Consider the following 11,318-nt stretch of genomic DNA (forward strand, 5'->3'; position numbering starts at 1 on the left):
TATATGACACTTGTAGTTTAAATACCTCACATAAATAACTAAAATAAAACACATATTTAATTTTCAAGTTCCTACACAAATCAATATATACATTATAAACTTATAGTCCAAAGTGGACCTATTGCCGGATAAAGACTTGTGAAGAGAAAAATAATTGTTGTACGGCCCTTTTGCATGGGATAATAGGTAGATAATAAGAATATTGCATAATATAAAATTATTGTAAACTAAATTAAACAATTCTGTTGTATTAATAAAAATGATCAAACTAGGGTCATAATCGTATAAACGTCATACTTAATAAATATATAATGTAATTTAATGCAATCTTGCTTTTATGTTGGTGAGATTATCAAATCAGACTGATTGTCTTACTGAATTAAAAAAAAAAAAGGAAAACTAACTAAATAGTATTCTGTACCATACAAATTATATATATATATATATATATATATATATATAATAATTAAATAATTAATAACGAATTATCAAAAAAAGTATTTAATACCAAATAATGTATACTAAATGTCGGTATTCAAATATCTTGCAAGACTGAATGTTATTTACAATCTATTAGCAGGATTTTAAAAAAGTTTTTCAGCCGAGTCTGCAACCACGAAAGAGCATTTTCATGTCTCGTTGACGTACCGAATAAATTAAGAGTAGTGGTGGAATTATAGATAATATAGTATATTAACGAGCGGTAACAAACTAGGATAATAAAACGTCAAGTTTCTGGCTAAAATTGTAGTGTTTATTATCTGGCTTAAAACAATTCATAGAGAAATTGGGCCCTTAAACTGTTTTGAATTTATTATTTAGTTCTAATTTGAACGTTGAACGTACAACATATCTCTTATCTCCTATATCTTACCCCTATCACTAACCCCCTATCCCCTACCCCTATATCCCACACCTATCTCGTATCTCATATCAGATAACAGGGTAACACTCTTTTGGTAACACTTTTTTCGTTACGCTTTTTTCGGTTATGTGCCAGAGCTAATTCCCACCCCCCACCTGATCTTTATCCCCATTTATTTTTTGGTAACGCATTTTTCGTTATAATATTTGCGTTATAATATTTTCGGTTATGTGCCAGAGCTAAGACATGAAAATGTCAATAATTATTATTCATATGAATGCGTTAAAACTTTCGTGGATTGATATATCAACTGAGTGAGTTTCGGATTTATCCACGTCGAATGTTTTGTGCCAACGTTTCGGACTCTTTGCAGAGTCCATCTTCAGGGCAATAGTGGTCTCGACTGTTCAAATGCCGTGACCACACTATTGCCCTGAAGATGAACTCTGCAAAGAGTCCGAAACGTTGGCACAAAACATTCGACGTGGATATATCCGAAACTCACTCAGTTGAATTATTATTCACTTAATATTTTACAGAAATTAGTTAATATTAAGCTACTCTGGGTATATATTTTTATTAAAGAAACCAAACTAAACAATATGAATTTGTTCAGTAATAGTTATTCATATAATTTAAAAATATGATTCAATTTTTGGTCAATATAAATTTGCAAATTTACAATTATCTTTTGATATGAAAATGTCCATATTTGTTAGAAGATTGCATAGCCCATATTTTATTAATCTATGTACTTATTCATTTAATATGGCCATTTACTTAGCGATAACCAAGTCTCTACGATGAACTTAAAGTTTTAATACCACACAAAAACTGTCTACATTCCTTTTATTAAGAAATGTATACTTTTCTTATATTATAAAAAAAAATAGAAATAATACATATTATACAATAAATAGATACAATTGCAAGTTTCAGCATCTCATCATATTTATTTATCTCTTATCTCGTTCTCATCGAGATCTGCTATTAAAGCTCTTTTTGTCCACAAATAGTTTAATAAGCTATAATATGACTGATTTAAGTATGTTAATATTTACTTAAGATTAGTCAAGTTGTGAAAATTTAAATGATAAAGACGTAGCTATGGACATATTTAATGGGAAAATAAATGAGGCTATTTCCAATTCCACTAATATGTAAATAATAAAATTATCAAATCAGAAATTAAAAGGTTGGATATCAAGTGGTCAGGTTAACTCTATTTTAACTAAGTGAACATTTAAAAAACAGATTAGACAATCCCATTTTTATTTATCATTAAAAAAGGTATAATTGTGTTAGGAATATCTTATACCTCCATAGTTTTGGTTAGAAATACTAGATCAAACTAGTAGAAGATAATTCTAACTTTATACTGTTAAACAGTTGTACTTAACAATGAAAAGTACAGATAAAGTAAAGATATTTTTTATTTAAAAAAAGTATATTTTATAGACTAAACATCAAAATTTACAAATGTATTATTACTTGTTTTAGCAAAAAAAAATTGTACCGTATTTTTTTTGATCTAGGTATTCAACATTTTGACTGTACATTTTTTCCTAACAACATCGACATAATTTCACAACAATTTACAAATTTTCAATCTTTCAGTTAGGTCAAGATATTTTTACAATAAATTAATATTTTAATGTTATTAAGGTAACTAAATATTAATAAATAAGTAAATACAGAAACTACATTTATAATTAGTTTGGTAGGCTAATAATTATGTTTGTCAAAATTGTAATAGTAATATACTGTTAGTATCTTTAAACTAATACAGTTTTAAATCTAGAATATTACAAGATACTTGTATTGACACTCAAAGTGTAAAAATATTCAAACAATAATACAAGTATTCAAAAAAAAAATTTTAACAATATTAATTTTGTTTTAATGTAGTTGAAAATTAAAAATATTTAGTCAAATGAGATATCAGTGTAGTGGTCATAAATACAGTACAGTTTATATGGACATTGAAGACAGGATAATAAGTTATTCAATAAATAATCAACTGAATTACACTTGATTAATAATAAATTATAATAAGACTTTTTTAAATAAAATTAAACAATATATAAAGAGATTGGAGATGGTACTACGATGTCTAACAGCAGGTAAACAGAATTACTGGGTGGCGTTTATACTGTTAGTCTGATACAGAATATTCTTCCAGGGGTTTTGCACAAAATCCAATTAACGTCAACAACAAATATTCAAATATAGTGTCAAAAGTCAGTCTATGGATTACTACAGTGTCCATGGAGAAATATATGATATGTCCATTTAATCTTCCTCTGGTCACATTCTAGCTGAAAAAACAACAAATGGTTAAATAATAATAATAATTATAATATAAAACCAATTTTAAATGATTTACTAATGTTATCGTTTGTTAATTGTGAAGTTAAAATTAAATATAATGAAAATTGATAATGACATTTTTTTATACCATTTAACTTAAATTATCTATCAGTAACACTTGGAAGAGTAATTTCATGAATCGACTATATTTGTGACCGGTATACATCAAGTGGACCTAGTTTGTTATCTCATACCAATGAAGTGTAAGATCTACAAGTAAATGCAATTTTTCTTGTACAAAAACTAACAATGTTAGAAAATAGTAAATTAAATTATTAAAAAGAATGATAACTTACATTTGATTTCTTTTTTTTTAAATACCCTATATTAGGTTATTTTAGATTGATATTAAACTACTATTGTATCAATATTTTTATTAATACTACAAATCTAGAGTGTTTTCCTTACCTAGTCTATTTAGACAAATGATAAAACAATTATTTCTTCCAGTTAGTGTCAATGGAGAACTGTTCAACCATCATCTTTGACTCATCTTAAAACTGAAAGATATATTATTAATAAATAAGTTAAAAGTTGAAATGTTAATTATTAAAATAATAGAGATTAAATCAATTAAAACAATTTTACAAAAAATAACTCCATACCTGTTACCACACTTAATCAGACTAGAGATAGTTTCAGGAATCAAACCGCTCTAATGAATAAGCATACCGATAAGCTTTTTATGACTTCAGACAACTACCATCATACTGTAAAACATAATTTACTTGTATTAATAGTTTTATTTAAATAGGATGTAATAATATTGTCACACAAATTAGTACAATATAGTGTATGTATGAACTTTGTCGCTAGGTACTATAATTGATAAATATATTATGTTATTCATATTAAATATTGCAAGTTTATATTATGTGAAAATAAGAGTTTTGAATTATGAATTAAAAAAGAATTCTAATAAAAATATTCATTTAATATTAATAAGAAACGAAAGTAAATTTTATTTACCAATAATTATCGTTGTCGTCATATGAACTAGTTGGTTTTTTGTCATTATAAATGTATCGTAAAAATGTGTACTATTTAAGAAAATATAATATATTTTAACACGGTTATTTTTTTTATCATTTGAATTATTGCCGTTTAGTTCTAGAGATAACAGTTAACTCTGATAAACGTTAGTTATATTTTAGTTACTTTTATTCTGATAGAATTGGCAGACTGATAGAATGTGATTTTATATTTTGGTGTTTCTGGGTTGGTCACGCTGATAAAATAAAAATTGTGTTATCTTTTGGAAGAACTCTTATCTCTTATCATTTTTTGGAAGAACTGCCCCAAACATGTATAGGTCTATGATCGTGACCAATAAGAGTGAACCACAACCATGGTAGATTAGGAGGTTTAAAGTTAATTTTTTAGTTGTGTCTACTGTCTTGTGAAAACAATCGTTGCCGGACTCCAAAGTACCGTGTGACTCGATTGCCGGACGCGCACCGCGGTCTTGCATTATTATCTGCGTCTATGACTGCCTCCGATCAAGAAAGCGATAATTAGCCATGTAGGTACAGTATTCTTACTAATATATTTACAACAGATCAATTGTATTTCAGAAAAATTGAATACACCTAAACGTTTTAGAAGATACAAAAATCAATTTCCCGTTTGACGGTTCCAAATTGAGTAGGTTTTTTCAGTGTCTGCAATGGTTGTTTCCGATTTGTAAGTATAATCTTTTAGAGCGACTTTTTTTTTTGTGCTGTAGTTATTGTGTGCTTGTTCACTATTTTACTATCGTTATAATTTGTAAGCCTTGTCATATACAAATTATGCATTATGTACTTGAAACCAAGAATACTGTTATAATATTTGTTTTTAAACATACATTCTTTAAATAAGGGGTACAATTTTACAAATACCTATTAAGATTGCAAGCTTAAAACCGTATTCCCTAATTTAAGATGATTATTGTAATGAACAACCTAAGATTAATTAGTTGTTACCATTAAAAATACTATTTTTCAGTATTTAACTATAACATGTATGTAGTAGCTTATCTAATTTTTTTTTTTTTAAGTAATCAATTGAACAATTATAATATAATGTGTAGGCCTAAAAATCGTAAAGAAAAAATGGAAGGGGATCATTCAGATAAAGAAAATAAAAGAGAAGAGCAAAATATCAAAAAGAAAAAGCGTAGTCGCTCATCAAGCAGTGGTTCAAGTAGGTAAGTAATGTCTATATATTATGTATATTTAAATATAAATATAATTATAATTAGATCTAACAAACTGTTTAATAATTTCAAGCTCTTCTTCAAGCAGTTCTCGCTCTGGTAGTGGTTCTTCAGGATCCAGTAGTCATTCAAGTTCAAGCAGCTCAGGTTCAAGTTCACGATCTAGCTCTAGTTCGTCCAGTTCAAGCAGTTCTTCAAGCACATCAACTGCTCGAGCAAAAGCTAAAGCAAAAGCAAAGTAATTATAAAATATAATTAAGTTTAAAATGTATATTTCATTTTTGTGGTTAATATACTAGGCAAAGGTCAAAGAGTGGAAGTAAAACAAAGAGTCGTAGCCGTAGTCCAAGAAAGTCTAGGCGTGACGAAGATGAAAAAGTAAAGAAAGCTGATAGTAAAACAAGAATTTCAAGAAAATCAAGGTAAGTTTTCATTGAACATTTATGAGCTAAACATGGTTGTTTATCAAAGTTACTTGACTTAGATCAGGTAGTCCAAAACGGCGTAAAAAGGAGAGGACTCCAACGCCAAAACCTTGTCGTATACATGTTGGTCGTTTAACGCGTAATATAACTAAGGAACATATACAAGAAATTTTTGCTGACTTTGGAACTGTAAAAGAAGTTGAACTACCTTTAGATCGGTTCACCAAATTGTGTAAAGGATTTTGTTATGTTGAGTACACAACTCCTGAGGAAGCAGAAAATGCAATGAAACATATGGATGGAGGTAAAGATATAAAAATAATAAAAAAAAATTTTTACTAATGTTATTTAAACAAATTAGGTCAAATTGATGGACAAGAAATAACATGTGCCCCAGTGTTACTACCTCGACTGACAGTTCGTAGAAGCCCAATACGCCGTGGTGGTTGGGGTGGTGGTGGTGGGCGACGAAGGAGTCCACTTCGCTTTAGGCGTAGATCACCTATGCCAATCAAACGTCGGTCTCCTCGTCCACGTAGAATGAGATCCCGATCTAGGTCGCCAAGAAGACGTAAACACAGCCGATCTGTTTCTAGTAGCTCTCCATAATTTATATTTTATCAGGTGATTTTTATCCTTTACTACACAAGTAATTGGTATTTAGCAAACAAATTCACTAATTATTTTTATTTTATTCATATATTACTTTTCAATTTCATAAACATGTAATTTCATAATACTAGATATTTGTATTTTCATTTTTTCTCTGCTTTTGACATAAATGTATCTTTTTTTTTGAAAAAAAAGTTTGACCAATAAATAATAACTTGTAGTAATTGCTTTTTATTATTTAAAACCTATATATTTTAGCACAGATGAGAAGTTTTGTTGTACAGGGTGATTGGTTAACTGTAACCGTGGTCCCTGTCAATATTTTAAAAGATAATTTACTTATTTTTTAATTATTCTTATTCATAAATCATACATGTATAGTTATTAGTTAGCACAAATTGATATATTTTTCAACAAAAAAAACCATCCCTTGTGTGTTAAGACATTATGAACTTAGCTTTTAAAATGATATATGTATTTTAATAACTTTTTAAATTAAGGGGCAATCCCCTGCGGTCGGTTTTTTCAGTCAAAACACATTTTTAATTTTTAATTTGAACCCTTTCAAAATTTGATTTTAAAGTTTGAAATTTCATATAATGTTCAAATGTGTCTTATACATAGTAGTAATAAGATATCAAAAAAGTACCCTGACCAACCATAAGTAAACTTCATGAATCATGGCGAATTCAAATCTGTTTTCAGATTACTTTGGATCACTGGTTCAGCCTGTGCGATGGAACAAAAAATGTATGTTATATTAACTAAAATGGTTTTACTCATAGACAAAATAATTTTAATTAAAAATAATACCATGAAGCTTATACAAATAAACCGGTAAATTAACTGACATGATCGAAATTTATTAAAACCACTTTTTTTTAAAATATAGCTTTTACAAAACTCCTTAAAAACCAACCACATGCAATCCCCTTCAGAAATAATTTTCTGAAAATTTCGACTGGTCAAACACCAGCTTTGAATAATTACTTTTTTAGTTTAAAATTTAGGAAGGGAGATGGAGAGGGGTTGAGTAACGCTTCAGATAAAAATAATACTACACCACCCTTGCTCCTTTCCAAAATTATAAGTTTTAATAACTTTTTGAGTATTTTTTTAAAACTGGCATCGACTAGTCTATATTTTCAGTTAGTATACAATATAACTAGGGCCATAGATTAAATTTACTTAAGGTTTATAACTAATAAATAATGTAAAAATCAGAAGCACTTATGTTGCCCGCATTTCTGAATTGATGATGATAAAACAAAACGCTAGTGTATCAAATCAATATACAATACTCCCAAGTGACCACTTATAATTATACATAATCTAAAAGATAAATAGTTGTATGACATATTATGTATGATAAATATATACCCGCTAGCTATTAAAAAAGATGGATTGAACCTATTATATTTTTAAAGATTTAAAATATGTTTGCAAAGGTCAGGGCCGGATTACAGTCATAATCTGTGGGGGTTGTTTACTCTCTTTATCCAAAACTATTTTTTTTTTATATTCAGATCAATTAATTTTTATTTAATATATATTTAAAATACATATTTGTATATTTTAGTATTGTATCAATTGTCAAAACATTACTTTCATTTAAACTTTTTGTTAAATTTATTAATCAACAACTATACATAAAATACTTTGAATTAATAGTATGGAACAATTACATTATCCTAATTTTAACATTTATTCTTGATTCATCAAGTCAATGTATAAAAAAAACTTTTCGGGATTATGCCTCGGATAACTTTTTCAAACAAAACATTGCTGACAGTGTGATCAATTTAACATAAGACATTAATTTACTTTTAAAAAACAATTTTATTTATGTTAATATATAAGTTTTGAATCTTAACTTGTCTCTTCTGTTTTTTCCCTTATCAGACCATTCTTTACAAACTGAAAAACAAGTCCCTCGCTTCATTTTAATCAAACTTTTTATTTTCTATAGTATAGTGTAAATATAATACATAATTTATAGAATAAACCTTTTTTATACTAGAAAAATGAAAAAAAAAGACAATGCGAAAATGACAAATAGAAAGAAAATACACTTTTTCAATCATTTTTTATTACCAAGTAAAAAAAAAGGAACTATAATAACATGTTTAGAATACACAATTTAACTACCAATTAGTATGAGCTTAAAATGAGAATATATTTAAAAATCAGAAACTAAGCATAACGACATAATCATTACATAATTATAATGAAATTTTAATTAAACCATACTTTAGTCAAGTATAAATTTACCTTTAAAATAATAATTAGGAAGCATTGCTACATTTTCTTTTTTTTCATACAATGGACACCAAATTTCATTTGTTATTTCTAATACTTCATCAACTGTTATTCGGTTTTCTATCTGAAAAAACAATTCACTTATTAAACAATTATTTATTACACAATATAATATACAAATTTTAATCTAAGTGTAATACTAAGTCTAACTAAGTACTATGTATAAAATGTAATACACATTATTTTTGCCTGATTGTGGAAGAAATATAAATGAGATTGACCACCAATAACAAGAAACAACCAAAAAGTAATGGCCAATATCTCAAATAGTAGTGAATTATTTTTAAAAAGGGAAAAAATTGGTTAATGATAGTTCGAATAATTATTCATAGGCAAAATGCATCTAAAACATGTACGTGGAGGTACACATGTATTTTTTCTGCCGTGGAATTGGCATAATACCATAGTTATTTAACTTTATGTCTGGTTAAATTGTTACCCGGTAGGAAGTGTTAAACCTTTTGGATGACACTGACTTAGTGTGTTATCCGTGCACTTAATGATAAGAAGGAGCATCAGCTTGTACATTGGTTTGATCCACTGAATTTATTTTATAAATTAAATTTCTCTATTTTTTTAAAAAGTATCAAATCCCACAAACAAGTATTCACTTCGACTTCAGAAGTTAATTCAACGTCAATCATATTATTCGTTATTGGAAAAATATTTGTTAACAAACATAAAATTGTATGATTCCACCGTGAAATATCAAATCACACAAAACACTGTATTTTTTAACAAATTTTTTGTATGTAATTATTTTACTTTAGTAGCCAGAATGTTATCAATTTCTTCAATGCTTGACGGCTCCCCTAATGTAGATTTTTTTTTTTGCCTATTTTGATGGATGCGAAATATTAAACACGAAAGTGTTTCCTAAACACACATGCAAATTGTTGATTTAATGTCTATTAAAAATACAAAAACAGCTTTTAAAATAAGTTACCTTTGCTAAGAAGTGTAATATATCATATGCATAAATTTCATAACTTATATGACAGTCCATATTTTCAAGTATCTTTTTTACAAACTCAAAATCATAGAATGACATTGATTTACATTTTTGGTAGTGTTCAGATAATCTGAAAAAAATTGTTTTTTAGCTGTATAGTAACTTGAAACACGTATAGCAGTCCTTTTTTAAACTAAAATTTGTTATGATGATAAAAAAAAAATTATTATTATTACTCTGGTTCACATTTCATCATGGCACCTACTGTTTTACATGCCCAAGAGTTATGAGCATTAACAATTTGTTCATCAAAGTCTGTTAGGTCTATGTCCAATTCTTTAAGGGCATCAATAATATTGTGATAAATAGTATGTCCTTTTTCAACAGCATAAGGGTTTAAAATCTCAGTGTCTGTTGTATCAACAGTACTTTTAGAACATGATACTTTGAAAATAACAGGCACAAACAATTAATATCAATTTAATTATAAATATACTAAAGACTTTGGTAATTTAACATACTATTGGAACTTGAATCCAAACTAACATTGTTTACTGCAGGTAAAATATCATTACTTATTTTGTCTGAACTGAAACAATCACTTAATTTTGGTTTTTTAAACGGCCTTTCATTATCTGCAGGTGTTTCAATATTTTCTGAATGTGATGAATTTATTCCTTCTCTTTGTTCTAAAGGGAAAATAGAATCATTATTATTATAATTTAAAGGCATATATACACTTTACCAGACACCCTTTTTATTTTGCCATAATATAGTGTTTTTTACACTAGTTATGAATCTGAAATCAGATTTAGGCGGACTCTTCTAGTTCAAAAGTTATACCTACTTCAACTTTGAAGTTTTCTCCATATAACAGTAGGCGACGGGCGCGGCAAAAACAGCTAACAGCTGACACGGGGGGGGGGGGGGGAAATTTCATAAAAAGAATATGCGGTAAAGTGAATTTGTTCCAATGTTAATAGGTTTCCTTAACTATAGTCTAATCCATCTTATGAAAATATTATTAAATAACCAAATGCAAAATATGTCTATAACAGAGTTCAGGTAAAAATTATTTAACACTACAACAAATTGCTTACTATAATAATGTACCATCTTGTTCAATGTATATTTATATTTCCTTAGTATGAAAACCAAATCTATAACACATATTTCATCACTTGCTCGAATGCGAGCAATAGATTCTGCTTGAACAAATAACATTGCTATTTGTTTGCATAGAATAGACTGCACGGATATGACCGTTTCTGGGTATGCATTACATTCACCCAGTCCAAACATAACATCAAAAATTTCTGGATACAAAATAATATTTAGATACATAAATATGCATTTTAAATTTAATGCATCAAGAATAATTAGTATTACCTTTTTGGAAGTCCATAATGATATTATTATTATATTTAAAATTATTTGTTTTATAAGAAGAGGTGTTATGTTTAACTATCAAAATCCATATTATTGAAAAACTATGTCACTATTTTGAAGTTTAAACTCATGCAAAATATCTCTGTGTCCGTGTTCTCCTTAGACCTTAGTGTTTGGGGCAGTTCTTCC

At 27.7% G+C, this 11,318-nt stretch overlaps 2 protein-coding genes and 1 long non-coding RNA gene across 10 annotated transcripts; 1 reads left to right on the top strand and 2 right to left on the bottom strand.

The window, feature by feature from the left end:
• Nucleotides 1–2,761: 2,761 nt before the first annotated feature.
• On the bottom strand, nucleotides 2,762–4,324 carry LOC126838223 (uncharacterized). The gene is made up of 4 exons (XR_007685679.1): nucleotides 4,205–4,324; nucleotides 3,841–3,945; nucleotides 3,644–3,735; nucleotides 2,762–3,183 (listed from the first exon to the last, which is right to left on the bottom strand). It is a non-coding gene; the product is annotated as an uncharacterized LOC126838223 (long non-coding RNA).
• A 306-nt stretch (nucleotides 4,325–4,630) lies between these two features.
• On the top strand, nucleotides 4,631–6,693 carry LOC126838222 (RNA-binding protein with serine-rich domain 1). 3 transcript variants are annotated; one of them, XM_050572476.1, is made up of 7 exons: nucleotides 4,636–4,761; nucleotides 4,838–4,918; nucleotides 5,307–5,423; nucleotides 5,506–5,670; nucleotides 5,732–5,854; nucleotides 5,917–6,161; nucleotides 6,219–6,693. In XM_050572476.1, exons 2-7 carry the CDS (start codon nucleotides 4,902–4,904, stop codon nucleotides 6,464–6,466), a joined length of 915 nt encoding a protein of 304 aa, XP_050428433.1. In that variant the 5' UTR covers nucleotides 4,636–4,761; nucleotides 4,838–4,901; the 3' UTR covers nucleotides 6,467–6,693. The 3 variants fall into 3 exon arrangements, with proteins under 3 accessions (XP_050428435.1, XP_050428433.1, XP_050428434.1); XM_050572477.1 differs by having other exon boundaries at nucleotides 4,644–4,757; XM_050572478.1 differs by having other exon boundaries at nucleotides 4,631–4,918; nucleotides 5,521–5,670.
• Nucleotides 6,609–11,318, bottom strand: LOC126838220 (uncharacterized). 6 transcript variants are annotated; one of them, XM_050572474.1, is made up of 8 exons: nucleotides 11,130–11,316; nucleotides 10,841–11,056; nucleotides 10,262–10,429; nucleotides 9,977–10,184; nucleotides 9,735–9,870; nucleotides 9,554–9,664; nucleotides 8,741–8,852; nucleotides 6,609–7,198 (listed from the first exon to the last, which is right to left on the bottom strand). In XM_050572474.1, exons 1-8 carry the CDS (start codon nucleotides 11,143–11,145, stop codon nucleotides 7,194–7,196), a joined length of 972 nt encoding a protein of 323 aa, XP_050428431.1. In that variant the 5' UTR covers nucleotides 11,146–11,316; the 3' UTR covers nucleotides 6,609–7,193. The 6 variants fall into 6 exon arrangements, with proteins under 6 accessions (XP_050428431.1, XP_050428430.1, XP_050428429.1 ...); XM_050572473.1 differs by lacking the exon at nucleotides 6,609–7,198 and adding an exon at nucleotides 7,371–7,801; XM_050572472.1 differs by lacking the exon at nucleotides 6,609–7,198 and adding an exon at nucleotides 8,197–8,386 and having other exon boundaries at nucleotides 10,316–10,429; nucleotides 11,130–11,318.

The sequence above is a fragment of the Adelges cooleyi genome, unplaced genomic scaffold, assembly GCF_023614345.1.
Source record: "Adelges cooleyi isolate 19-005CV unplaced genomic scaffold, UGA_ACOO_1.1 ACOO_flye_CR_arks_rails_tigmint_CR_PRNA_30, whole genome shotgun sequence".
In the NCBI taxonomy this organism is placed as follows: Eukaryota; Metazoa; Arthropoda; class Insecta; order Hemiptera; family Adelgidae; genus Adelges; species Adelges cooleyi.